We start from the raw sequence: 25,077 nt of genomic DNA on the forward strand, positions 1-25,077 counted from the left end.
GTCAAAGACATTAACTTCCCAGTATCACATAACCAGGAGAGGACCATGTCAGGATGAGAGGTTGGCCGGTGATCCTTCTCCTCCTCTGTGCACCCTTCCCTAAGCGTGGGCCAAAGGCTGTGGGAAAGGCTTCATGGAGAAGGAAAGATCTGCAGTTAATGTTGTTCCATGTGTCCCAGTGAGTCTGCACTGTCAGGCTGTGCAGATTGGGCCAAGAGTCTGCTATTTAGACATTAGAGAAGGGGGATAAACAGGTGTCTCTGAGAGTGTGCCCCTTAGAACCTTGGAGTCAAGCCTTGTGCCTGTTCTATGAGGGAAGCAGCACCTTTTCAAAGAATCAAATTAGTGAGTGAAATATATAATCTGCAGACCTCCCCAAATCTGAGGGGACTGTGTGCCTACATATCATTAACAGGGGAGGGGTTTTCCCAGAAGTATTTGCTTTGGAAAAAACCTCCCAAGCCTCTAATGTTCATAGTCAGGAATTACACAAGCGGGGATATTGGTTATTTGAATTGGAAGTGGATAACTGACATGTACCTAAAATAACTCCAAGGAAAACAGGGTAGGATCCAATTTGTGGGTGAGCCGCATCTCTAGAGCATGAGGAATGGCATATTCTCTTGAATGCCACAGATTTGCGGACCCCTGAGAATCCTGGAGCTGAGCTCAGTGGCCATCCAACCTCACCAGCCATGGAGCTGCAGGTCCTCTGGGAATGACATCCCTAGCAGTGTTAACTGAGCCTGAATCTCTGTTACACAATCAGCAAGTTGTAACCTCAGGAAATGAAACCAGTTTCCATGACTAATAGACAGATACTAATAACCAATAGGTCCAATGGATGAAACACAAATAATTAGGTAAACAGAGAGCCAATGCCAGGGAATTGACGAGTTTTCTGAGGTTCTTTATGCACACACTCCCTGTGTTAGCAACTGTGTGAGAGAGAGCTGGGAATCCACAGACCTGGGCATGCCCATCCTCGGTGGCGACACCAATGGAGTTTCCTCCTGCTCTTTTCCTGGACTCTCTTCCTCACCCTGCTGCCCACTGCTGCCCCCACAGCGCTCTGCAGCTCCAGCCCTGGTGTGGCTGCTTTTCCCACCGCAGTGCCTCTCTCTGGACTCATTTCACCCCCACAGAGGGCCAGTACCCTGTGGCCCTCCTCAATCAGTGAATCTATCCCTCCTTCGATAGAGATCTTCGGAAGAACATTACCACACCCTTTCCCCAGCCGCCGCCCGCCCCGCCAGTGTGCCAATGTGCGTCACTCTGGGGATGGTCTTTGTTCCTTTCAAGTCCTCTCCAAGCAGGATGCTCCTTTTCCTCTTCCTCTGTACACACTGGAGAAGGGGAACAGAGAGTCCTCCTGCCCTGGCTAGCCCTCCTGGCAGAGATGATAAAACTGCTCCTGAGCCGTCCCATTTCAAGGGGCAACACACATGTCCTTCAGCTGTAGGCTGTTTCTGGAAACGCCTTTCTGTCTCTCGTCTAAGGTCTTTGAGACCTACTGAATTATGCCTTGAGCTCAAAGAGAAGACACCAAGCAGGACTGCGGGTGCTAAAAATTAGCGTATCCCTGTTCCTTGCTGTTTGTGATTTTGATCTCTATCTGGGCCCATCTGGGCCTTACCTGGCCCACCTTACCCCCTCTCTCTCCAACCCACAGCCATCCCCCACATGCTTGCCTACCACATGGTCTTTCTAGCTGTATGTTAGCCTAGGAGCTTTGTCGAAATGTCTCCTGGCTGAACTTCACCTTTGCTATATCTTCCCATTTCTCCATTGTCCAGATTTCCAAGCCTCCCACACTGGGAGGCACCATGCTGACACCTGACTTGTGTTCCGGCTCTGCTCTTGCCTCATTGGGTGACTCTGTAAGACCCTAGACCCTCAGAGTCACAGGTTCCTCTTCTGCAAAACCAGGATTACAGCGCTTGCCTTTTCCAAAGATCAGTTGAACAAATGAATGTGAAGATGCTTTGTAAACCATAAAGCAACATTTTCCAAATTTTGTTCTACAGAACTCTGCTCTCAAGAGAAGTTTAAACTATTCAGGAAAAAAAAAAAGAAAACATTTTATGTCAAGTTTGAGGAAGGCTAGCCTAAACAAAGAACTAGGTTTCCTTACTCTAGAATTTCTCGGAGAATTTAATTTCCCATTGTGGATGGCAAATCTCCAAAAGCAGAATACAAAATACAGCATTGTCTCAAAAGTACTACTTAATAATATTTTTTAGGTTACTGGTTTCCATGGGGTATAGCATTATATTGATATTATTTCTCCTACAAATGATAATGCTAATGTTTTTACAAGATTTATTCTACCATCCAGGTCACTAATCCTGGGTAATACCAGTCGATCAGTGTCTGAAAGAGTATTGCTGGAGTGCCTTTAATCCACCTGGTACTGTGTTCTGTCCTGCTGGTGGAAGGGGGGACCCACAGTTGAAGGGGGACTCTGTCATTGGACTCCAGCCTCAGCTCCCAATGTCCCCACACTGGACTCTGCCCAGCAGCTGGGTGAACCCATTGTCCTATGTATGGCTCTTTTGTGTTCCTGCCCCCTGCCTTTGTTCCATCTTTCTCCCTGCCAAGCTTCCTTCCTCCCGTCTCTCCCAACACAGTTGTGACCCGTTCTTCAAGTCTTTGGCCAAGTCCTGACTTTCTGTGGATGTTTTTCTAACTAAAAATGAGTTCATATGTGTTTCATGTGTTCTAGACAAGAATACTCACTCCCCAGCACAACTCTAAGCCCCTCATGGCAGAGAGCATTATTTATGCTTTCTGGTTTTCTCTCCAAACCAGGATTTGCTCATGGGTTGATTGATTGCTGCCCTCTACCCCCTACAAACCATAAACCACACCGTTGAACATGAGACTTGAACCTCCAAATTGGTATAGATCCACCTGAGCTAGAGAGTCTATAGACACTGCAGGGGGGTATACTGGGAAACCCAAGGTTAAAAAAGACAAAGTCTTGCCTTAAAGGAGCTTAGTCTAAGCAAGAGCATAAACACATCATGGCAAGTCAATGTGTTGAATGTAGTAATAGAAGAAAATGTGGAGGCACAAAATAGGGTTCATAGTGAGAGCAGGTGGGGGGTGGAGGTAGGCTTCTCAGAAGATGATTCTGCCCTGCTACCTATCCTCCTGCTTGTAGAGAGGATTTCAAAGGGAGCAGACATAGTAAGGTTGTGGGGATCTGCCTCTAGGGAAAAAAGACCACTGGAGACTTTATGGGAGGAGGATTCAAGTTGGTTCCCTGAGTCACAGGAAGGGAGATCTCAATGAAGCCAGAAGGTTACAGCAGTCACTGGAAGGGGTGTGAGATGAGAGCTTTGCATCTCACTTTGCCCAAACATGCACAGATGCAGACACACACTCACACACACACAGTCTGTTGGAATCCCACTTCCCTGCTTTTCCACCATCCCCTCTCACCCCTTTCTCCTTCTCACCTTGACTCATTTCTCCCCTCCTCTCTGTGATGTCCTGGTCCTGGGGCCATCCATCATTACCTCATCGGAACAGCCCCATGTCTGCTGTCAGTAGCTAGAGGCCTGCTTCGGCCAGAGGCTGGTCAGTGCCATGTCCACTCCCTGCAGGGGCCCCCAGGAGGGAGGTCAACCTCAACTCAGTGCTTTCTCTGGTCTTCCCACAGAAAACCAAAAGAGATGTCAATAACTTTGACCAAGACTTTACCCGGGAAGAGCCAGTACTTACGCTTGTGGATGAAGCCATTGTGAAGCAGATCAACCAGGAGGAATTCAAGGGCTTCTCCTATTTTGGTGAAGACCTGATGCCCTGAGAAGCCGCTCCGGGTGGAGTCTGCTGATGCTGCAAGAAGGGGTGCCGAGAAGATTCCTGTGTTCCAGAGACTCAGAAAGTCTTGAACTACTTCTCCTCCCCGGAGCCCAGTCCCACGTCCAGTCTCTATTTATTGCATTCCCTTACCCCAGGCCACCTCCTCCTCTCCCACCTGGTGACCAGAAAGCGCCCTCGGTTCTTGTCTCACCAGTAACGCAGCAGTCAGCTGCACACACTGCCGTGTCTGGACGGTTGGTGAGTCTGGTTCCACTCCTCAGGGGCTCCTGGCAGTGGAGCAACTTCAGTTCTTTTACCACAAAGGAAAAAAATGAAGCAAACAAGAAGACTCCGGCTCTGCTAGAGGACACAGATCCCTGGCCCCTCTCGCTTCTTGTCCCCCCTACACCCTGGCTTGCCACCCTGCCCTTCTGTCCAGAAGAAATGGGTGCTGCTGCTTTGCGGGTCAGCACCCTCGGCACACCCAAAGAGGGAGGGACACGGAGATGCATGGTTGGCGAGCTGTCAGTGTGTTCTGGAATGGCTGACTCTTGCCTGCTTTGGTTTTAGCTGTTGAGCATGCCAAAGTCACGTGAGTTCGTATCTTGTGTAGGGGGGAGAAATCACTTTTTGTGAAAAAAGAAATTTGATGTTGAACTCTATAAACATTTCAAAGATAGATTCTCAAACTTGCTTTCCAATTGGCTAAAAGATATAAATTCCAATCTGAAAATAAGTAGGTATTAAAGGGCTAACATATAATGAGAAACCAGTTGTTCAAGGTTTATGCTATCAGTGCTTCAGGGGCACAGGGGGCTACAGGCATTGAGAGAAAAGGAAAAAAGCAGGACTCCCTGTTATTAAAGTTCTATCTGAACACAAAGGCCATGCAATGATGGTCATGACCCTGGGGTTCTAGCAAAACTTGGCTCTCAGATTCTCAAAGTCCCTAGCACAAACCCTATTTATTTTCTGCAGTAGTGTGTTATTTTTTGCGCACTTCTACAAAAATGGTAGTACTACTGTGTTGTGGTTTTTAAAGACTAAATATGTAAAGTTATATATGAAATATCTGCTTTTGGAATAAGCAGAATGAGGCAAAACATGGGTTACCCAAAGGGTATCAGGGGACTGAAAAGCAACTCTTTTGAAAACTGACAATGTGGCAAGATGTACTCAAGAGTTTTGTTTCTGTGCGACAGGACACGCAGTGGCAACTCATGTGGACACTATTTAACGGATGTGATGTTACCTCCTGTAGATATGCTGACAGTGTTACATTCTTTCATTTCCAAGGGTTTTCTGTGGCTTTGTGTATATGTTTCCTGGAGGTCATTTGATTACCTATTTTACTGAACTGATTTAGCAGGGAATGGAATCCATTCCAACTGTTGCACGTGGATTTTCCCAGCTGCCCCTAACTATATATACTTGTGAGTGGCAAAGTGGCACTAATGAAGCTTTTTGCCTTTTGTACATTTGAGATTTTTGTATATAGTGTTTGCTGCAAGGCCTGTGGAATTAATTCATTGAATATAGAGGTATCAACTGCTGCATGTTCAGGCATATTATAAAACTTTAGTCTATGAAAGAATAATTATAATAATGTCCAGGTGCAATACTCTGTAAGTGTATTGGTTCAAGTTACCGAGAGATAGGTATGTTCCTAGGGGGGAGGGGGTGTCTTTGTATTGTTTATTTCATTTTGGTTTATTTCAAAAGACGTAAACATATATTAAGCTATATTAAATATCACGCATAGTTCTCCTGTGCTCTATTATTCCCTGATAGAGATGGGAGAAAAGGAAAGGAATGTTATTGATAGTAGTTTCAAAGCTTGGACAGTGACTAATCTCGAGCCCATAAGAGAGTTTGTGTCCTTATTCGCATCTGGCTGGTTATAGCCATTGTTACTAATGATGACATTCAGTTCTCGTTTGTTTTTATTTTTAAAAAACTCAGGTGTAATTATTATCTGTTCTTATGATAATTGCAAATATTAAATATTATGCTCTATCAATTCATGTGTTTGGCATACCAGTGAAGTGATGAAGAACATTAGATTAATTTAATTTATCTTTGGTAACTTGACATGCTGGGGAGAGACTTCTTCGGGAGTTGAGTACAAGCACAGAAACATCTTCATGGTGGCATCATCTCATTTTTTTAGGAAGACACAACAATACTGCCCATCATACTCATGTGTAACTACTGCTTTATCTTTCTTCTGCTCTGTCACCACTATAAACTTTGGACAACCAAGCAAGCTCTAAGTACAATGCCAAATGGCCTTGTGCAAGGGCTTGGTGGTGTTCACATGGCAGCGGGGGTTGGGCCCTTCCTACAGGACAAGTAGCAATTTTGCTGGGAAGTCAAATAATGCATTCTACCCGGCAGCTCAAGGCAGTCAGCCAGCCTGATCCTGAGAGGCCCCCCTTCCACAACCAAGCCAGGCAGGCTGGGATGCCTCTGGCTGATGACGTTCTCACATAGGCAGATTTAAATCCAGCATAGGTCTATAGAAAAAGGCCTGTGTGTTCCTTGAGAAATCATTGTTTCATTTTCATTTTCACAAGAGTTTGGAAGCAGACACACTGTTACACTTCAGCCAGTTCTTTCTAATCTTTCCAACCCCCACTCTTCCCTCCCTCCTTCTCTCCCTCTCTCTGTCCCTCATTCTCTCAAAAAAAAAAAAAGAATGCAAAAAAAAAAAGCCAAAAAAATATATGAAGGATAGCTGTTCTCTTGTGTTCTCTCATTATGAACTTTGTGAAGTGGAAACAATATTTTTCCTCCAAAGGTGAAAAAACAATGCATTCTTGCTTTAAAAAAAAAAAAAAGGCTAAAAAAATTACCTCTTTTTAAATTATGTGCAAAATAATTCTGGCTATAAAATGTATTCAATTTTAGGGACTTTTTTGTATTGTGATGCTTTATTTGTACTTTTTTTCTTTCTAGATGTAATTTTAATCACTTGCCATTCATTAGTGTTATTTCGTTGTAAACATTATTGTGCCAAATGTACTGTATTCAAAAGGATGTGAATGTGTATTGTTTCAGAACCTAATAAATACAATGACAGTAAGTCTCCTTTCTCCATCCCAAGAAGGATTTTTATCTCCTTTATGATAGAGCAAGGTGGAATTAATGAAACTTAATGGCTTTTGTCCATTATAGATTGCAACATTCCAAAATCTGGATGTCATTAGCTTTCTTCTCTGGAGATGCACAAAGGCTGGGAATGACCATATCTGCATACTCCCTGGCCTACCCCTGTCTGGCCTCTTTGCTTCTGGTGCTGCCAGAAGAGATAATGAGGACTTGTGCAGATTGGACGTGGTTCTCCGCTGTCATGGCCCATTTGCCTTGGGGTGCTGGAAGGTGGCCATGGAAGCAGAGGGCACTTATATTTTTATCTTTCCAGAGAAGCAAATTCTGGATCTCCTGGCAACCAACAACCATTCTAGCCTTTTTAGGACTTGGTTTCTGGCCTGCTGCTCAGAACGTCAGTCATTTAGGAGCCAGGAAGCTCCTGCTAACCCAGGAGCCCCTGGAAGTCTGGCCTAGAACGCAGACAGGCCTGCAGAGCACCGCACTAAGCCTGTGCCTGCCCCTCCTGCTCTGTCAGGATCTGCCGCCACCTCGGTGATGCCTGGCCTCTCCATGTTCCCCTTTCACTCTGGGGCTCCTCTTCTGTCATTCCACTCCTGCTACCTTGGTTCTTCTCCTCTTCTTTCTCCAACATGGAGTTTTCAAGAATATTTGAAACTCAGAAGTACAATCTCCATTCTCAAGTACACCAGAAATTCCAATTGGCCGAAAACTCCTCATTCCTTAAAACTTATGGAAATAATTGCAGCTTTACGATTTGTCATCCTAAGGTAAGGGGATGGCCTAATTTGTCACTCAGCCCACCAAGTCACTTCTTCATAAGCCCTTCAATGCTTTGGAATATCATCCAGAAAGGCCTCCCTCTGCAGTGTTCCCCTCAGCAGCATCCACGGCCTATCCTGAGATGAGAGCGTGAACTTCTAGATCCACCCCAAGGAGGGTGCTTAGCCTATATTTTTCTCTCACAGTCAGGCAGCTGTTTCTAGGTAAGTGTCCACCCAAGGAAAAGCAAGCTTCCTACCAGTGTGTCTGTCTTATCATGAAATTAAACAAAAATTAGGAGAAACTTTAAACTCATATGCAATTAAAGAAGGAAAGAATGAGGGGGGGCCTGTGGCTCAAAGGAGTAGGGACCCGGCCTCATATACCAGAGGTGGCAGGTTCAAACCTGGCTCCAGCCAAAAACTGCAAAAAAGAAAAAGAAGGAAGGAGGGAATGGATGAACCTATTCTCCCAGAAGTGTCCCAGAGGGCAGACAGGTAGGATGAGGTATGAGAAATCCCTCATCGTCCTCTCCATGTACACCATGGCCTGTTGGGCCTTCGCTTTTCTGCTGAGGACTCAGAATCAAATGGCCCCTCCCACAGACCCTCCTTTGGGATTCTGAACCCAGATGGTAGCTTTTCCTAAAGCAGAACAGTGCTGTGATTATATAATTATTGCCACTCTCTTCTCAGGGGTCCTGATGGGCTTGGTTTTCAGAGACCAGTACTAGAAATGCGTTAATCCAGGGCCGCCTGGGCTGGGCTGATCTCGGCCTCTACCCAAGACAGCTGTGCACATAGGCGTCTAGAAATTTTCACATTATTGCCAGATGCCCTAAACCTCCCTTACTCCCCTGAGAAAGCAAAACAGGAGGGTGAAGAGGAGGCAAGAATGAGGGAGGGGAGAGACTGGAAGGGGTGTTGGGCTGTTCGTACTCAGTGCCCTGTGGGCCACAGGTGGGCACTGCCCTGTGCAGTTAGTCAAGTCAGTTGATTGGTGCCTCCAACTGCTTTAAGGATGCTCCTCTCTGAAGGAAAAGATAAGGACCCATCCTAGTGGACATCACTCAGAGGCAAGGGTAGTGACACAAAAGATAGCACACCAAGGGCCAGGTGAACTGGGAGCATGGGCCAGGCTGGTGGGCCTCTCCGCTCTCCCTCATAACCTGCAGAAGGTGGATCGGGGAGCTCCTGGCTGATCCCTGGCTGAGGACGAGGAACTCACAGGCTTGGCTGGGGGGAATAAAGGCAGCCAAAGGCAAGGTGGGTGGAGCTAAGCAGGACAGTCCTTCCTCCCACTGCTCCTTTCTCCACTTACCACCTAGCCAGGCATGAGAAGAGAGCCAGAGCTGAGCTAAGGGCCCACAAGGCAGAGAGCCTACTGGTGCTGCTATCCCCTGGGCACCTGACTTTGGTGGAAGCAGAGCTGCTTGGGTTGTTTGAGGGACAGATGCAATTTTGTGCCACTTTCCCCTCCGCACTCAGCTGGAGGCAGAGAGACTTGCTTCTCAGGGTGCATGCCATAGGGCTGGGCAGTATTCCTCCCACCCTTTAGAAATGAAGGCTCAGAAGTGTAGAGAGGTGGGGCAGTGCAGCCAGTGGGGGCAGGTCAGCGCTCAAGCCTATGATTTCAATCTGGGTCTGGGTGGCACCAAAGACCCTGCTCTTCCCAGAGAGCTCCTGGTCATTAACCTAACACAGGTCCTGTACACTATTGCTTTCTCTCTCCAGAGAAACTTCACTTCTATATGAAATATATACAGTTGTTTGATGTGCAATTACACTTGTGTTGCTCTCTAAAGAATCTGGCTGGGAACACAAAGACATAGCCAAAAAATAGGCTGAGGCATTTGGGGTTCTTTCTCTCCTTTCCCACCCTATTTCCTGTGCCACCTCCTAGCAGGGCCCTGAAAGTCTGTCCTCAAGTCCAACAAAACCTCCACCTTCAGACACCCCGCCCACCATCAAAAAAAGAAACCATCCCTATGGACCGTTCTAAGCAGGAAGCTGAGTTTTCAGTTCACTGGAAAACAGGAAATGCCTCCAAGGGCCTGAGGTCCTTTTAATTGCTGTGCCCGCCCTTTAAGCAGGGTCTGTGTCCCAGGCGAGCTGCTGGGGACAGCCCTAGAAACGAGGCCACCCTAACCCAAAAGCATGACCCTTGGTACCATCCATCAGTCCTCTCTACCCATGGAGCTGGAGCTAACCCAGTCATCCCTGCTCAGGACACTGGACATTCAGGATGCCAGGGACGCTGCAGGAAGCAGCAGAGAGGTTGCTTAGTTTTGCAAAGAGCAAATGTTGGCCATGGACTGAGACCTCCCCCAGCCAAAAGACTGACCTTTCACCCAGGCCAGATTAACTTCTAAACCCTACCAGAGATTGGCTGATTATTCCTCCCCCAACAAAGACTGACTTTCCAACCCTTTCCTATGGTTGACTCCCCTAAACTGGCTAAAGACCAACCCTCTAACCTTGACCCTGTCAGAAACTAACCTTTAATCCCAGCAACCTAACCCTGGCCACAGACCAAACTTGAACACGTGCCAGTCCAATCATGTAGTGAGCTGCTACTGAAAGCCAGATGCCGTGAGCCCAGCACAGCCCTCGCAGCCTCTATGGCCTGGGGGAGGCAGCACCCCTCTAGCCTCCCCTGCCATGAAGCTCCAATCTGAGGCAGATGGTGGGACTGAGACGAGGAACAAAAGTCTTGTTTGAGACCCCGACATTGTCTCTGTGTTGCTGAGTGACCTAGGCTGGTCACATCTGCTCCTGGGCCAAGGTCTCCATGTGTTGTTCCTCTTCAGTGGCACAATGTGCTCAGATGGTCTTTAGGTTCCCATCCCCTCAATGACAGGTGCCTGTGAAGAAGTAGGAAGTGGCCCAGGGCATACAGTGTTGTTGATGCAGTGGTCGGGGCTGGCATCGCTCCAGGGAGTAGAAGGAGGTCGGGATCAGGCACTTCCCACTTCTTTAGGCAGATGGGAGTTAAAGGAATCCCTCCATTTGAATGTGGTTTTCCTGGTTCTACCACTATCCTGACTGGATTGCACTGAGTCCTCTTCCTGCCTTGGCTTTTCCACCTGTACAAAGAGCTGTGACTCCAGCAGCTGAGGCACTGAGGCCGGACAGATGGGCCTGAGTGAATGTGTGCTGATCCACACAGAAGACCTTTCACCCACTGGAGGACAAAGTCAGACTCTGTCTATATGTTGACCCAGAAGGCAGAAGAAATAGGATGATCGTGCAAGGATGGCCATTCAAGTCCCAGCAAAGGAGCTGCAAGGTCACAGTTGATTCCCCAGAGAGCACCAGGTGGGACAGAACAGAGCACAGGCAGGCTGAGTGGGAAATGGGCCACCCTGCCATTCTGTCCCTCCTTAGCTGCCCGCTGCCTGAAAATCCTCTCTCAGGGAGCAGCAAAGTACACTAGGGGCACAGGGGCTAGAAACGTACATTAGGGGCCTGCTGGCAGGGTCACCTGCACAGGCCTCCTGTCTTACCAGTCTCTTTCCGGCAGCAGCTGAGAACAGGACGCTGAGAGAGGACCCGGACTGAAAGCAGAAGACAGATCAAGGGCAGCATTTCTCAAAGTGAGGTCCGAGGACTCCCAGGGGTCCCCAAGACCCTTTCATGGGTTAATATAAATTCCTCCCAGTGTAGCAGCTTAGAATGACAAACATTTACCTCATAGGACCTCACAGTCCAGAGGTAGTCAGGAGCCTCGAGGTCTCTCACAGGCTACAGTTCAGGGTTGCTGGGGCTGCAGTTTCATAGGAAGGCCCCCCAGGGGCAGCTCTGCTCCCCACCTTGGGTGACTGTCAGCAGGGTGCAGGTCCTCCCTGGGTGGGGGTTGGAGGCCTCACTCAGCTCCTGTCGGGTGGGTCTCTTCACAGCCCAGCTTACAACTTGGCAGCTGACTTCCCTCGGGGCAAGAGAGCAAGAGGGTGCTCGAGATGGAAGCCAGTCTTCCTGTGACTGGGTCTTCAAAGTGCTATCACAGTCGCTTTTGCTATATGTATCCCTTAGAAGCCAATCACTACGCCCAGCCTGCACATAAGAGGAGGGGATTACACAAAAATGTGAAGGTCAAGGACAGGGGTGAGAGGCTCACTGAGAGACATCTTATCGCCTGCCTAACAAAGAATCCACGAGGCCCTCTCTCTTCCTACCACATATCTCTTTGGTACTGGATTTTCTTTATACACTTCAACTAAAACACATCTTAAGACAGTTAATGCATGGCTCAGCGGCCATAGCACAGTGGTTATGGTGCCAGCCACATACACCAAGGGTGGTGGGTTTGAACTTGGCCAGGGCCAGCTGAACAACAATGACAACTCCAGCGAAAAATAGCCGGGCGTTGTGGCAGGTGCCTGTAGTCCCAGCTACCTGGGAGGCTGAGGCAAGAGAATTGCTTAAGCCCAAGAGTTGGAGGTTGCTGTGAGTTGTGATGCCAAGGTACTCTACCGAGGGTGACATATTGACACTCTGTCTCAAAAAAGAAAAAAAAAATACAGTTAATGCAGACACAGGTATAGGAAATCCAGCTGCCTTCTATTTACATGCATATCAAAAAGATTTATAAAAATGTCAAACAATGCCACCATGTTAATAGATACAGCTCAATAAATAAAAGCTCTTTGCAATCCTATAATGTTCTACAGCAGAGGTTCTCAACCCTCCTAATGCCTCCTAATGCCGCGACCCTTCAGTACAATTCATGTTGTGGTGACCCCCAACCATAAAATTATTACCGTTGCTACTTCATAACTGTAATTCTGCTACTGTTATGAATTGTAATGTAAATATCTGATATGCAGGATGTATTTTCATTGTCCCAAAGGGGTCGCAACCTGTAGATTGAGAACCCCTGTTCCAGAGTGTAAAAGTGTCCTCAAACAAAGAGGTTGAGAACAGGGGGGGTAAGGGACACACCCATGAGAAGCCTTCCAGCAGCCAGACATCACCAGAGACCAAGATCCCCAGGAAAGAGGTGCGCAGATATACAAAGAAGAGGAAGGATCTATATTCTAACCTTCACATTCTCTGCAGTTTTGCACACACAGCGTTTCTGTGTTTGTCTTTTCTGCATTTGTATGCACGTGACCTTGCTCTGCACACGTATTTATTGGCATGAATGTGTGCATGCGTGTGCACACAGGGGTGTATCTGGGCAAGCACATGTCAAGTTCACATGTGCATACATCTGTGCATATGAGCCTGTTTAAGTGCTGTGTGGCCTGGAGCCCTTGGGAGTGAACAGGGGTTGGCCAGTAGGCCAGGGGGCATCTCCTGAAATGAAGGGATGGTAGAAGGTTGAGTGGCCCAGAACACTGCCACCTCCACAGCTATGTGTCCCTGAAAACCCCTAGTCCTTAGCCCTTAGCTCTCAGCACGACTCTCAAATATTTTCATCTTCTATGGGAACTTCCTGTTCAACTTCCTGTTGTTCTTGGACTTTTCTTTTTTAGTTTTTTTTTTTTTAACATTTTAATTCTTTAATCTGCCTTTTTATTTTGCCCAGAGAAGCACTGTGGCCCCCAGGCACCTCTCAGAGAGGAGGAAAAAAAGTCTTGCCAAAGCAGCCAGGTTCTTGGCTGGAATTAAAGACTCCCGGGAATTGACCACAGGGATTTAACTCCTGTTTCCATCAAGATAAACTAAGTCTTTTAAAACATCGATGTATTCTGTAGAAGATGTTGAAGTGCTTCTGCCAGTTGGGCACCAGTGTGGGCGGTTGTGGGAGGGAATGGGCCTCAGGCACATTTCTCCTGGGGTCAGGGAGGGCATACCCTGAGGTTTGCAGAGCACAGCAACCCATCAGTTCTGTCTCTCCACCTCCTTGTCCTCTAAAGCTGCCAGATGCAGAGCAGCACTAAGAATTCAGAAATGCCATGGTCCAGAGCCCAGCCTCTGCTCAGCCCAACCAAAGCCCTGGCCTCAGCCCCACCACCTTCACCACCCCTCCACATGTCTGTCCCTCTGCTAAGTAAGACCTTCATTTCCCAGCTACCCTCCACTTCATCAGATTATTCTTTCTGGTTGACATCAAAAGCTTCTAGGAAGTCTTCCCTGGCACTCCTAGCCCAAGGCCAAGGCCAAGGGAGTGCTTTATCCATAGTGCCCTCTCCCCAGGCCTCTGCCCCAAGCTCCACTCCTGTTCCCCTTTAGCACTTGAGCTAAACATGGCTCCCTTTATCTGTCCTGCAGCTGAACCTGTGCTTGAGCCATCCTTGTCCTTCCACATTCCCTGCGTGCTCTAGCTGCAGGAGATCCCTGCAAGCTACCCCAGGCCTACTCCTCCCTCTTCTCCACACTTCCCTCTAGTTGCTTTTAGAGCAAAGGTCTCTGCCAGGTTTTCCCATAGTTATTCTCCCCTGCCCATCCTGGGACCTAGAACCATTGACCCCAAGTAAGTGTGTGTTATTCTTATGGTTTCATCTCCAATGATGCATTAATAGGATAAACTCACCGTTCAAATGTTAATGGCTAATGTCCCTTTCCCTAAGCCCTCCTCCCATTCCCCTTAACTGAGAGGGCTTTACTTTTTAACTGAAATCAACCCTTAACTCAAGGAATGAATCTCTGAGAGTGGGATTTTAGACCATGGACAAGGAAGGGTAGAGGGTGGAGGGAAGCTTCCATCAGGGGTCTTTTCCAAAGGGGTCTTTCCCACCCCACTGAGCTACAATAGACCAAAGATAGGCCACCCTGCTTCTTAAATGGTCTCTTTCAGGAGCTGGTGGCCCAAGAGGGCCTCCAGCCCTGTGCAAATAGAAACTTTCATAAATTGAAGTCGTCATCTCCAAATAGGAATTTGAGGGTAGTGGGTTTCAAAGGTGGGCTCAAGTGCTACTAGGGCTGTAAAACTTTGTCTTCCTTGAATAAGGAGTCACTTTCTAACCAAGTGACTGCCATAGTGCCCATTCATGTTTAAAGAATCAAATGGGAGGCGGGAAAACAGAGTAAGGAGCCCGGGTCTAAGGGATCTGCCACTTTCTACAAGCACTAGGGACATTCCTTGATTCTCAGAGTAGAGACCCTCACCCCTACCTTGGAGTGGTGTTGGAGGAAAGAGAGTGTGCCACCAGGCAGGACAGGACCGCAGTGAGGGTGTATGTCTCAGTCCTATCTTCAGGAGCTAAGGAAGGCAGCTGTGGTTTCCTAGGGCTTTTTCTCCCCACCCTTGGCCCGAAGGGCTCCTTGAAAATGGTGTTTATGCAACTGAGATTGTTCCTTGGGCCAAACTCAAGCAAGTAGCATTCTTGGAATCTGTTGTTTATTAGAAAGGATAAGAGGACAGGACACCACTTGCTGATTAAACCATCTCCTCTAGACCTTATCTCTGCCCGGCACTTTTAATCACAAACTTGCCACAAGCTGTTGCCCTGTAAAGCCACCACAGCCACCACAGCTGGGTGAGATGTATTTGGGCCATGGGCCTATGGATGCACATCCATCTCTAGAGAGTCCTCCTTCTTGCCCTAACAACTGCCTTCCGGAAATTTCTTTCAAGATCCTTAAGAGGAAACTCCACCAAACCAATTCAAACTCCACCATTAATTTTGTCTGCATTGATAAGGCTCTCATCACCCTCAGTTTCAAACCCCCCAAGACAAGCATTTAAGGCTTAAAGTTTAAAGTGTTTTCTCTTCTCTTAGCCCTCCCAAGAGACTAACTAGTCTTCTCTTATTTTAGCCACCACCAGGGTGTTGCTGCTCTGATTATTCTGCGCCTAGTTTTACCCAATCCCCTGCCTATTTTCTCCTTCTTAATTTCCCCTCCCACCAGGCCTCCACAAACTCAAGAGCACCCTCAGCAATTTCCACCTGCCCTCAGCCCCTTTATGGAAGCAGGTTTCCTCTGGGTCTTAAGTGGGATAGATGTTCCCTTGTCCTCCACTAATGTTCCCAAGTCTCTTCCTCCTTCCTTTAAGATCCCAGGTCTTGTGACTCTCAGTCAATTTCCCCGTATCATCTGTCATTGTCCTCCCCTAGCTGGCCTCAGCCCTTCCCCTCTGTCACTGAAGACTCTTAGTTCACTATTTCTCTCTCCTGACTTCACTCCATAAGATTCTAACATCTCTATGGCCACTCCATCCGACATCCTGATCTCCCACTTCCCTGCCCTCCTTGCCTCCAACTTTTCTCCTACCCTAACTAGACCATCCTTCCTGCCCCCAGGGTTGCCCTGTTCCTATTCAACACCAATGATCCACTACCTCTGAAATGCAATCACAAGCCTCCCACCCTCTCACTACAGTCTTCTGCACCCACTTTTGTATCTTCTCAGTGAGTTTTCTACTTTGTTGAGTCTTCTTGTCCATTATGCCTGTCACTTTTTCATAATCGCCTTTCTTTAGTCTTCACATTCCTCTTTGCCCAGCTGAGATTCCAATATTATCACCTTTCAATCATTACGATCTACCTGAAAAAAATCCTAAACTTGGTTAAACCCAAAAGTTTTACTGTACCTATCCCTGAGCAACCAAATATTGGTTGAGAATATCACAAATTCTAGCTCATAGGTTTCCCTGTATGTTCATGACTACGAAACACAATGGGCATCTAACTATTCCTTATAGTCCTTCAGTGCTTCCTACATAAGCTTGCTCTCCCACCCTGGAAGATTAGTCAATACTTTCCCCTCTCCTCTCCTCAAACCTCTGATAACTTTGTGCCCACTTTCAGTTGATGACCTTGCCTTAGGCTTCATGAGAAAAATAAAGCCATTAGTCAAAGAATTCTTAGGCTTCCTACCTCCTCCTGGCAGATAAGGACAACCAGGACAATTTGAATAGAAGCCATTGTAGTAGACATTCTTGATTTGCTCCTGGTTTTAATGGGAACTCTATAGCTTCAACATTAAGTATAATGATTGCTATATGTTTTGGAAAGAGGTCTCTTTTCATGTTACTTTCCAATACCAGGGTGTTTTGAGGTTCATTTTGTTTGTTTGCTTTAACATGAGTGTTGGATTTTACTAAGTAAAGTGGATTTTCCACATTGACTAACATGACCATATGGTGCACATGAGCCACAGACAATGAAGTACAAAAAGTTGCAAATCACAGAGATTCGGGGTGTTATTTGTGGCAGGGCATGAACTGAACAAAATCTAACTAACATACTTTGTAAAATACGTTGTATTTTTTTTCCTTCTTTTTCTATTCCCTGAAATAATTTATTGCTTTTATTCTCTGGAACTGTTTCCACATAAAACTGTCTGTGCCTGATGCCTTTTAGGGGAGGCAGCTTTTGGTTTCTGATTCATCTTCTTTCAGTCTCTTTGGTTTGGTTTTTTAAAACATTTCCTTCGTGAATCAGTCCTTACCATTTGTATTGTTAATTGGAATGTAATAATTTCATTCAAATTTTCCATTTTTTAGCATATTTTTTAAAAAAGTTTTTAACAGGTGAAGCATTCACAAGGCTCACAAGTCAAAAGATATAAAATGTTTCATGGTGAGAATTCCCTTCTGATTATAGGGGAATAAGTAACTTCAAACTACCCTATTGCTAAGAATAATTAAATAAGCGGCATATAATATTTTTTACAATTTTCTTAGAAGCATCAAAGAACCAGATAGAGGCTAAGGAATTACTGGAAGAGGAAAACCCAGAGGTTAAGCCTAGTCACTCCAAAGTATGCTGGCCCTGAGATAACTGACCTGGATAAAGGTCAGTCTGCAAAGCAGACCTGAATTCCTGGTCACCTCGTGTAATCCACCATATTAATAATTATAAGCCAAAATCCATATAATAATTTCATTAGATATGGAAGAATTTTGTTGAAAATGAACAACTGTTTATGATAAAGATGCTTAACAAGACAAGAGGCACACACCGCTCCGTAAAGATACAGATCTTCTTGCAGATTTTAGTGGGCAAGGCCATCATTCTTCCCCCTTCGCACAAAGATCAGCTGTACTTTAAAGAATGTCAAAGACAAAAGCCAAAATGAAGAAGACAACCACTTCCCACCAAGAACCTCTTATTTTTGCTAGCAAGTTACTGAAGGATGGTCCCACTATGTATTCTCAAAGTATGATATCCAGACAGACTTTATGTACCCGCTACTTGGTGCTGTGTCTTTGGTGCCGTATCACTGTAGCCTCCTTGGCCAGTCTACCCAAACATAGCACTGCACCAGTGGGCTGCCAAAAATACTCCACCTAGATGCAGACCTTGCTTCCCCACAGCTAAGACCAGCTGCAGTCAGCCAAGTGCAGTTAGTTTATGGCCCAAGAAGGTCACATAAAGAACCCTTCTTATTTTCCTAACGAAGGTGGCTTCCAAGGCTCCATAGGACTGGGGCCTCATTAAACTCCCCTTTGGTTGACGCTAGTATATAACAACATCAACAATAACCTGTCAGTAAATTAGGAAAAGAAGGAAACTCTCTTAATTTGGCAGCACATATAAGTAAAATGCTTACCGTTTTCTCTTTGAAATTGTGAAATCGATGAAGATAGATACGCACTGTCACTGTCACTTGTTTCCTTTATGACGCACTGTGCCTGAATGTCCTCGCTTGTGCAGCAATAAAACAATTGTCAAAACAGATAGGAGGAGAAAAGAAATGACATTTATAAGCGTGGGAAAAGAAGGCATAAAACGCTCTTCCAAAACAGGTGATTGCCTGGCAAGTAAACGCAAAAGAATCTGCAGATGATTGGAATTAGTAAGAAAATTAAGCAAAATACCTCCATACAAACACCATGTTCAAAACCAAATTACATCTTTATGTATGAGCAATAAATAGTTAAACAATGAAATTTTTAGAAAGATACTATTTATAGTAACACCAAAACTTCAAGTACCTAGGAATAAATATAGCAGGTGACACACATTATCAAGAAATTTGAGAGGAATTATGGGAAGGCAGCTTTTGGTTTCTGATTTATCTTCTTCCAGTCTTTAAATATTTTGAAAAATATTTCTGATGGAGAAATCTATCTTGGTCATAGACTGGAAGATTTAATTTATTCTGTGTTGTATGGAAAAAATCTGAATCTGGATAACTTTTTTCTTCTCCCTTGTAAGCAGCCTGATCTTTTGCATGGCTGGCTAAAAAGATTTTCTTTCCTTTTTTTCTTGGCCTTAAGGCCTGTCTTTGTATTGACCACACTGTGTTAGTTAACTTTGGCAGACAGTGTGTCCTATCATTATATAGATTCAAGCTGCCTTTTCTTGCAAACTTTCAGCATTTTCCTGAATTCTATATTCTGTATTCAGATAATCTAAATATCTGTTCCACTTCATTTTTTTCTTTTTCTTTTTTTTGCAGTTTTTGGCTAGGGCTGGGTTTGAACCCACCACCTCTGGTATATGGGGCAGGCACCCTACTCCTTGAGCCACAGGCGCTGCCCTTCATTTTTCTCTTTGAATCATCAGTGACTATAGCTGCACCTATCTTGAGCTCCTTTGCCTCCCTTCTCTCTAACCCTTTGGAAACCTTCATTCGTGTTTCACTTTGGTCACATCTTTTTTTATTTCTGACAATTACTTTACCCCCTTCCTTTCTGCCAGGCCTGCTGCATCTTATTCCCCCTTTATGTTCATCTTTGTTTCCCTGATGGTTTCTCTCTGTCTCCTGAGTGCTGGCAGCTCCCGTCTCATCTCTATTATTTCTCCATGAACTCTTGATTTCTTATCTCTTTCCTGAATTCCTCTGTTTTTTCTTTGTGGCTTTTCTTTCTTTGCAGAAACCATTGATTTACTAGGTTTTCATTTTTTAATTATAGTGAAATGTTCTCACAGGATATTTGTGTCTCCTTTGGCAATATTTTTCTGATGAGCATTCTGCATCAAGTAAATGTTGCTTCCTTTTCCCAGGTGAGGTGTCTTTTTCTGTTCCAGATATTTGTTAATATAAAAGGGAGTTTCATGGGGTTATTTTTACTAATACTTTCTCAAATAAGCTATCCTGAGGCTGCTTTAACATTCTCTGCATTTTTTTTTTTTGCATGTTTCCCACACTTCACACTCTTCTCCCCACACACCCACCTCTGGCCGTAACTTCACCCTCATGTCTGCCCTATCCTCCCCACACCTTGGGATGTGTATTTAAGGGTGCACACTTATCACTGGCGAGGTGAAACTCTTATCCCCAGGAGTAAATTTTTGACAGAATTCTCTGAACCCTGCTCCCCCCGAGCTGTCTGGATATTGTCTGCAGGTCTATCTTATATTTTTTCAGGTGTTCAGAGTTATGGAGTTTCAGAATGTGATAAGGATTGTGGGTCTTTATCTTGTTATGTCTACCTGGAACTGGTTTAGTTTTGCTTATATTTGCTCTAGATTGATAAAATTCATTTTTTCGTTTGGTTCTTTGAATATCCTAAAGTACATATTTTAAAGTGTTTATCAGACTATCTTAGAAAACAAAATAAAAGGTATTTTGGAAAAAGAAGAAAACTTCACAGAAACAAAAGTTTTATCCTCAGAAAGATAAGAGTTTGCGAGCCTCAGCTTGTATTGCTGCAGCCACCACACACCATGAGAGCCGTGACTGATGACTAAATCATAAGGAAACATCTCTTAGTCGATGGAGATGATCAGAGAATTAATCTGCTGGTAAAAAGTTTCTTTTTCTTCTTTTGAGCCCGAGTCTCACTATGTCGCCCTCAGTAGAGTGCCATGGCATCACAGCTCACAGCAACCTCAAACTCTTGGGCTTAAGCGATTTTATTGCCTCAGCCTCCCAAGTACCTGGGACTATAGGCGCCTGCCACAATGCCCAGCTATTTGTTGTTGTTGTTGTTGCAGTTGTTTAGCTGGCAGGGGCCAGGCTAAACCCACCACCCTTGGTGTATGTGGCTGGAGCTATAACCACTGTGCTATGGGCGCCAAGCCAAGTAAAGAGTTTCATTCAATGGTACAACTCTGGATCCCAAGGGCTGGAAGGTTGGTACCAACACATGCTGAGCACACTGTCTAAATGTGAATTTTCAATGTGCAAAACTTCATTAATATATGATATGAATCTAAGAGAAATGGACAATTATGAAAAAAATTATAGAGAAAGAGAATGCAGCATTGCTCCAACACATGAAAACGTTGCTGAATGCAGCTTCTTCAAGCAAAAGGAATATGAAAAAATCGCCAAGAATATGATGCCTTGGCAAAGTGATCCAGCATCATTCAGACAGGCATGAAACATTAAAGGAACTAGAAGCTCTGGGAAAAGAATTAGAACATCTCTCACATATTAAAGAAAGTATTAAAGTTAAAGGAATTGAGATAGAAACAGTTTCATGTTCTTCTTAGTTCTCTCCATGAACTTCAGCAAACACTGGAAAATAATGAAAAGCTCTCAGAGGTAAAAGAAGCTGAAGAAATAAGTTTGGAAACAGATCCTAACCTGTGGATAGGCTAAACACTCATCATTCCTAAGAATATTGAAATAGCTGTAAGATCTTACATGTGTTTAAAATGTGTTGTGCTCTAGAGAGATTTAAAGTTTGGGCAGTGAAATATTTTGCTTTTAAATATTCATATACATTTCATTCATGTATCTTCACATAAAGAAAAATGATTTCAAAAAAAAGAGGGAGCTTGCAATTTTAAAACAAAAATATTGTATTATTTTTAAAGGGGATGAAGGAAACAGAATAACAGCTCCCTAAAAAGGCTCTTAGATGAATGGTAGCAGGGAGAAAAAAAAAAGTGCAGCAGAGTAATTTAAAAATTCTTGACTGGGGCGGTGCCTGTGGCTCAAAGGAGTAGGGTTCCAGCCCCATATGTCAGAGGTGGCGGGTTCAAACCCAGCCCCGGCCAAAAACTGCAAAATAATAATAATAATAATAATAAATAAAAATTCTTGACCATTATTTTTTCAAATACTGCTCCCCCCTCACCTCTCTTTTCTCTCTGGGACTCCAATTATACATATGTTAGCTATGTTACTGTATCTCATATTATTTTATGTTCCTTTCTGGATTTTTCCCCATTCTTTTCTTCTTTCTGTGCTTTAAGTTTAAATATTTTTCTTAATTTTTCCTTGAGTTCTTTAAATTTCTCTTCTCTTTGTCTAGTCTATAGTATAGTGTGAGAATAAAGAAAATTGCCTATGTGAGAAGATCCCCAAATTCACCGCAGAAAAGGGCTCTTTAGGTTTCTGGCACAGTGAACCAAACAGACACTCCTCTAACGGACAACATTGTGAAATTTCAGGACACTGGAAGTCTCAGAAAAAATCTCACAGAATTCTAAGAAAGACGGAAAAAGATGTCACATGCAAATATTTAGAATCAGAATGAGTTTATAGTTCCCAAAGTCAATGTAAGATAATGGAGGCATAATATATGGAAGTAATATCTTTAAAATATTGAGAAAAAATTATTTTAAAGCTATAATTTAATGCTCAAGATAAATCAATTGCATTTTATTGTAGAATAAATCTTAGATATTCAAGTTAAAAGAAATTATCTCTCACACACCCTTTCTCAGAAATCTTGGGAAAACAGAGGATCCAGGAAACAAGGGATTCAATACAAGGAAGAGGAGAAGGAAATTCCCAGAATGATGGAGAAAGGATTTCCCAAGACAACAGCTATGTGCCAAGTGAAGAAGCCAAATTGAATGGATTTTAAAAGGTCGGGAGATTCAGGGGATTGTTTCAAGATTAAACTGGTAGAACACCTAATGTGTCTGGACACATTGAGAGGTGATTTACACAACTGGGGGAGGCTTGACATTGAACTAGTGATGAGTTCATCAAAAAGGAAGGCCATGGAGAAATAAATATTATTTCCAGAGAAAACAATGCACTGTGCAGAAAAGGTAAAACCAAAAAGTTTCCTGTATGTTTCAGCCGGAACTGGCATTTACGGAGTCATAAACATGTAAACACAGAAAACTGATCTAACTAAATTATAGTATAATTGTACTGGGGGATAGGGAATGAAAAGTAAACATGTATGTGAGAGAGCTGGCCAGGGTTAAAAGATAGCTGAATCTTCACTTTCCATAATGGAAAATCAATAGGTAATATCCAGAACTGAAAAGCCAATCAATAACAATATAAGCCTGTTATTTAGTGATGGGAAATTGAACGCCAAATGAACCAACTAACATCATTGAGACCAGTTGTCTCTGGTGAGCAGTAATTAGTGAAGGGAGAACTTGGTGCTAATTTTCATTATAAACCTTGTATAACTATTCTTTTGACTATGTTCATATAAATTTTCATCCAAATAAATGAAGTAAAAACTATTGAAGTCAGTAAAATGACTAAAAGCAGGGAGTAGCCAAGTGTATTGAACACTGTTGAGTACTCAGGGCACAGAAGAACAGAAAATAGTTCATTGAAGTTGACACCATGCAAGTCATAGGCAGCCAGAGGAGTAGTGGAGGTGGAACCCCCCCCTTAATACTCAAAGAGATAAATAAATCAGTAAGAGATAAAAGATAAGACCAGGAGAAATATAGGCAAAGAATATGAATAGATATCACGGCAATAAGAAATAGGTCATCAATAGACACATAAAAAATGTTCAATCTCATTCATAATTAAAGATGTACAAATTAAAGCAATTATCATGCTGATATTTTGGTGCATATTGACACCAAACTGAAAATAATATCATCATTGGCAAAGGGGGGGACAGGTTGCAGTTTTATACACAGCACATGAGAGAGTAAATTGGGGCAAACTTCTTTGAAGGCTAACTTGGAATATGTATGGAAATTATATCAATTTATTTGATATAATTGAGTAACCTTTGCTCTTTGAGTAACCTTTCTGGGAGTTTACATGCCAGCTATACTCCAGCAAGTATACAGTCTATATTCGAGGAGTTCTCAGGAAATAATAGGAATGTCTCTTAGTATAGAACTTGCTAAACAAATGATACATTCTTCCAGTGGAATACTATGCATCATAAAGAAGAGAGGTTACTCCGCATGTGTTTATATTAGACAGAGACCAGGACATGGTAAGTTAAAAAAAAAATTAGCATTGAGCACACAGTGAAAAATAATTTTTTGTAAACAGTATTACAGTATGTATAGTGTGCGTCTTTATGACAAATCAAGAATTAGAATATTTGTAATGACCTGGCACTTACTTGTCAATAGAAAGTACTGTCCCTAATGCAAGCTGTGAAATAAACAGTGATTATCATTCAAAACAAAATAAATACATGTGATAATTGTTGGCCTGCAGAGAGAATGTATAATTCAGACTTCACATTTTTGTTCGATTTACAACAGCTTTTCTGTTCTTGTTGATCAACGTAATCATAAATTTGAACTCATAAAATAAATTCATCTAACATTCTGCTTTCATATGCTTTGTATCTTTTACCTATGTGGCTTTTTTAAAACACACTTTCTTTAAAAGTTATATAATCCTTTGGCAAAGAAACATAAACAACAACAACAAAAACCCTAGAAAATAATATTTCCCACTTCCTTCCCTAGCTGGCCTGTAATTTCTTGACCCAATAAGTTTCAGCAGATTTATCTTGGACTAGAACTCGGGAGACCTGAGTGCCAGTCCTGGCCCAGCAACTCACTAGCAGGGTGACCTGGAGCAAATCCCTTAGCCTCTCCTAGTTCTTCTCAGCTGTTATGTGGGGTACAGAACCTTCACACCTACCCTGTGGGGCCATTGTGAGGAGGAGCAAATGAAGTAACAGGTGTATAAACTTGTAAACTGCAAAGGCTATGCAAATGAAGGCCTTTTATTTGGATAACTAGGAAGATCCTCACAGAGATTAAATATTTCTGTTTTCTGATTCCCTCCCCCACCCCAGTAGAGAGGCAAGCCCAGGTATTTATCCAATAAACTTTGAGTGACTTTCTGGGCCAAACATTTGTCAGAGGCTGGTGAGCCAGAATTGACACTGATGTAGCCCTTGATCTAGAGATTGTAGAGCCTTACTCTAGAGATGGTGGGAGAGGCACCCTATAAGGACAGTAAAATGTGAGGGACCCTGTGGAACAGTTATGACACGAGTGATAAGACTCAGGAATAACTCTCTCTGGTTAGGGAAGGTGTCGCTGACAAAGTGATACTTGTGTTGAGCCTTAGAGAACATGTGAACGTTCCGCCAGGTGGAGAATGGACTGACTGCTTGAAACCAAGCAGTGCCCCAACGTTAGACCAATTTCTCACCTATGTTTCTTTGTCAAACCTTACCTGCTGTGTTACAGTAGACATCAGAAACTTACTCACCTTGGCCTGTCCTCTTAGAAAATACTTGCGAAAAGATGTTAACAACAGGTTAGGTGTGTTTCCCTCCCCCAAATAGATGCACGATCTGGTTCCCTACACAAAAAGGGGAACAGAGAACCCAAAACACCTAGCCAGTTAGTGGCAGAGCCAAGATTCATACTCAAGCTATGGTCTTGCATATCCATCGGCAAGCTGGTCCTCAGAT

General features: G+C 44.0%; 1 protein-coding gene and 1 pseudogene across 1 annotated transcript in view; both read left to right on the forward strand.

Moving 5' to 3' along the window:
* Positions 1 to 6,899, forward strand: part of PRKCE (protein kinase C epsilon) — a 324,332-nt gene extending 317,433 nt beyond the window's left edge. Inside the window, exon 14 of the mRNA XM_023512137.1 lies at positions 3,668 to 6,899. Within this exon, the coding sequence (XP_023367905.1) occupies positions 3,668 to 3,814 (147 nt within the window). The 3' untranslated portion in view covers positions 3,815 to 6,899. The remainder of the gene's footprint in view (positions 1 to 3,667) is intronic.
* A 13,289-nt stretch (positions 6,900 to 20,188) lies between these two features.
* Positions 20,189 to 21,068, forward strand: LOC100955443 (annotated as a pseudogene).
* Positions 21,069 to 25,077: the final 4,009 nt, after the last annotated feature.

This window comes from Otolemur garnettii, unplaced genomic scaffold, assembly GCF_000181295.1.
Source record: "Otolemur garnettii isolate 467f Iridium unplaced genomic scaffold, OtoGar3 scaffold00024, whole genome shotgun sequence".
Classification (NCBI taxonomy): domain Eukaryota; kingdom Metazoa; phylum Chordata; class Mammalia; order Primates; family Galagidae; genus Otolemur; species Otolemur garnettii.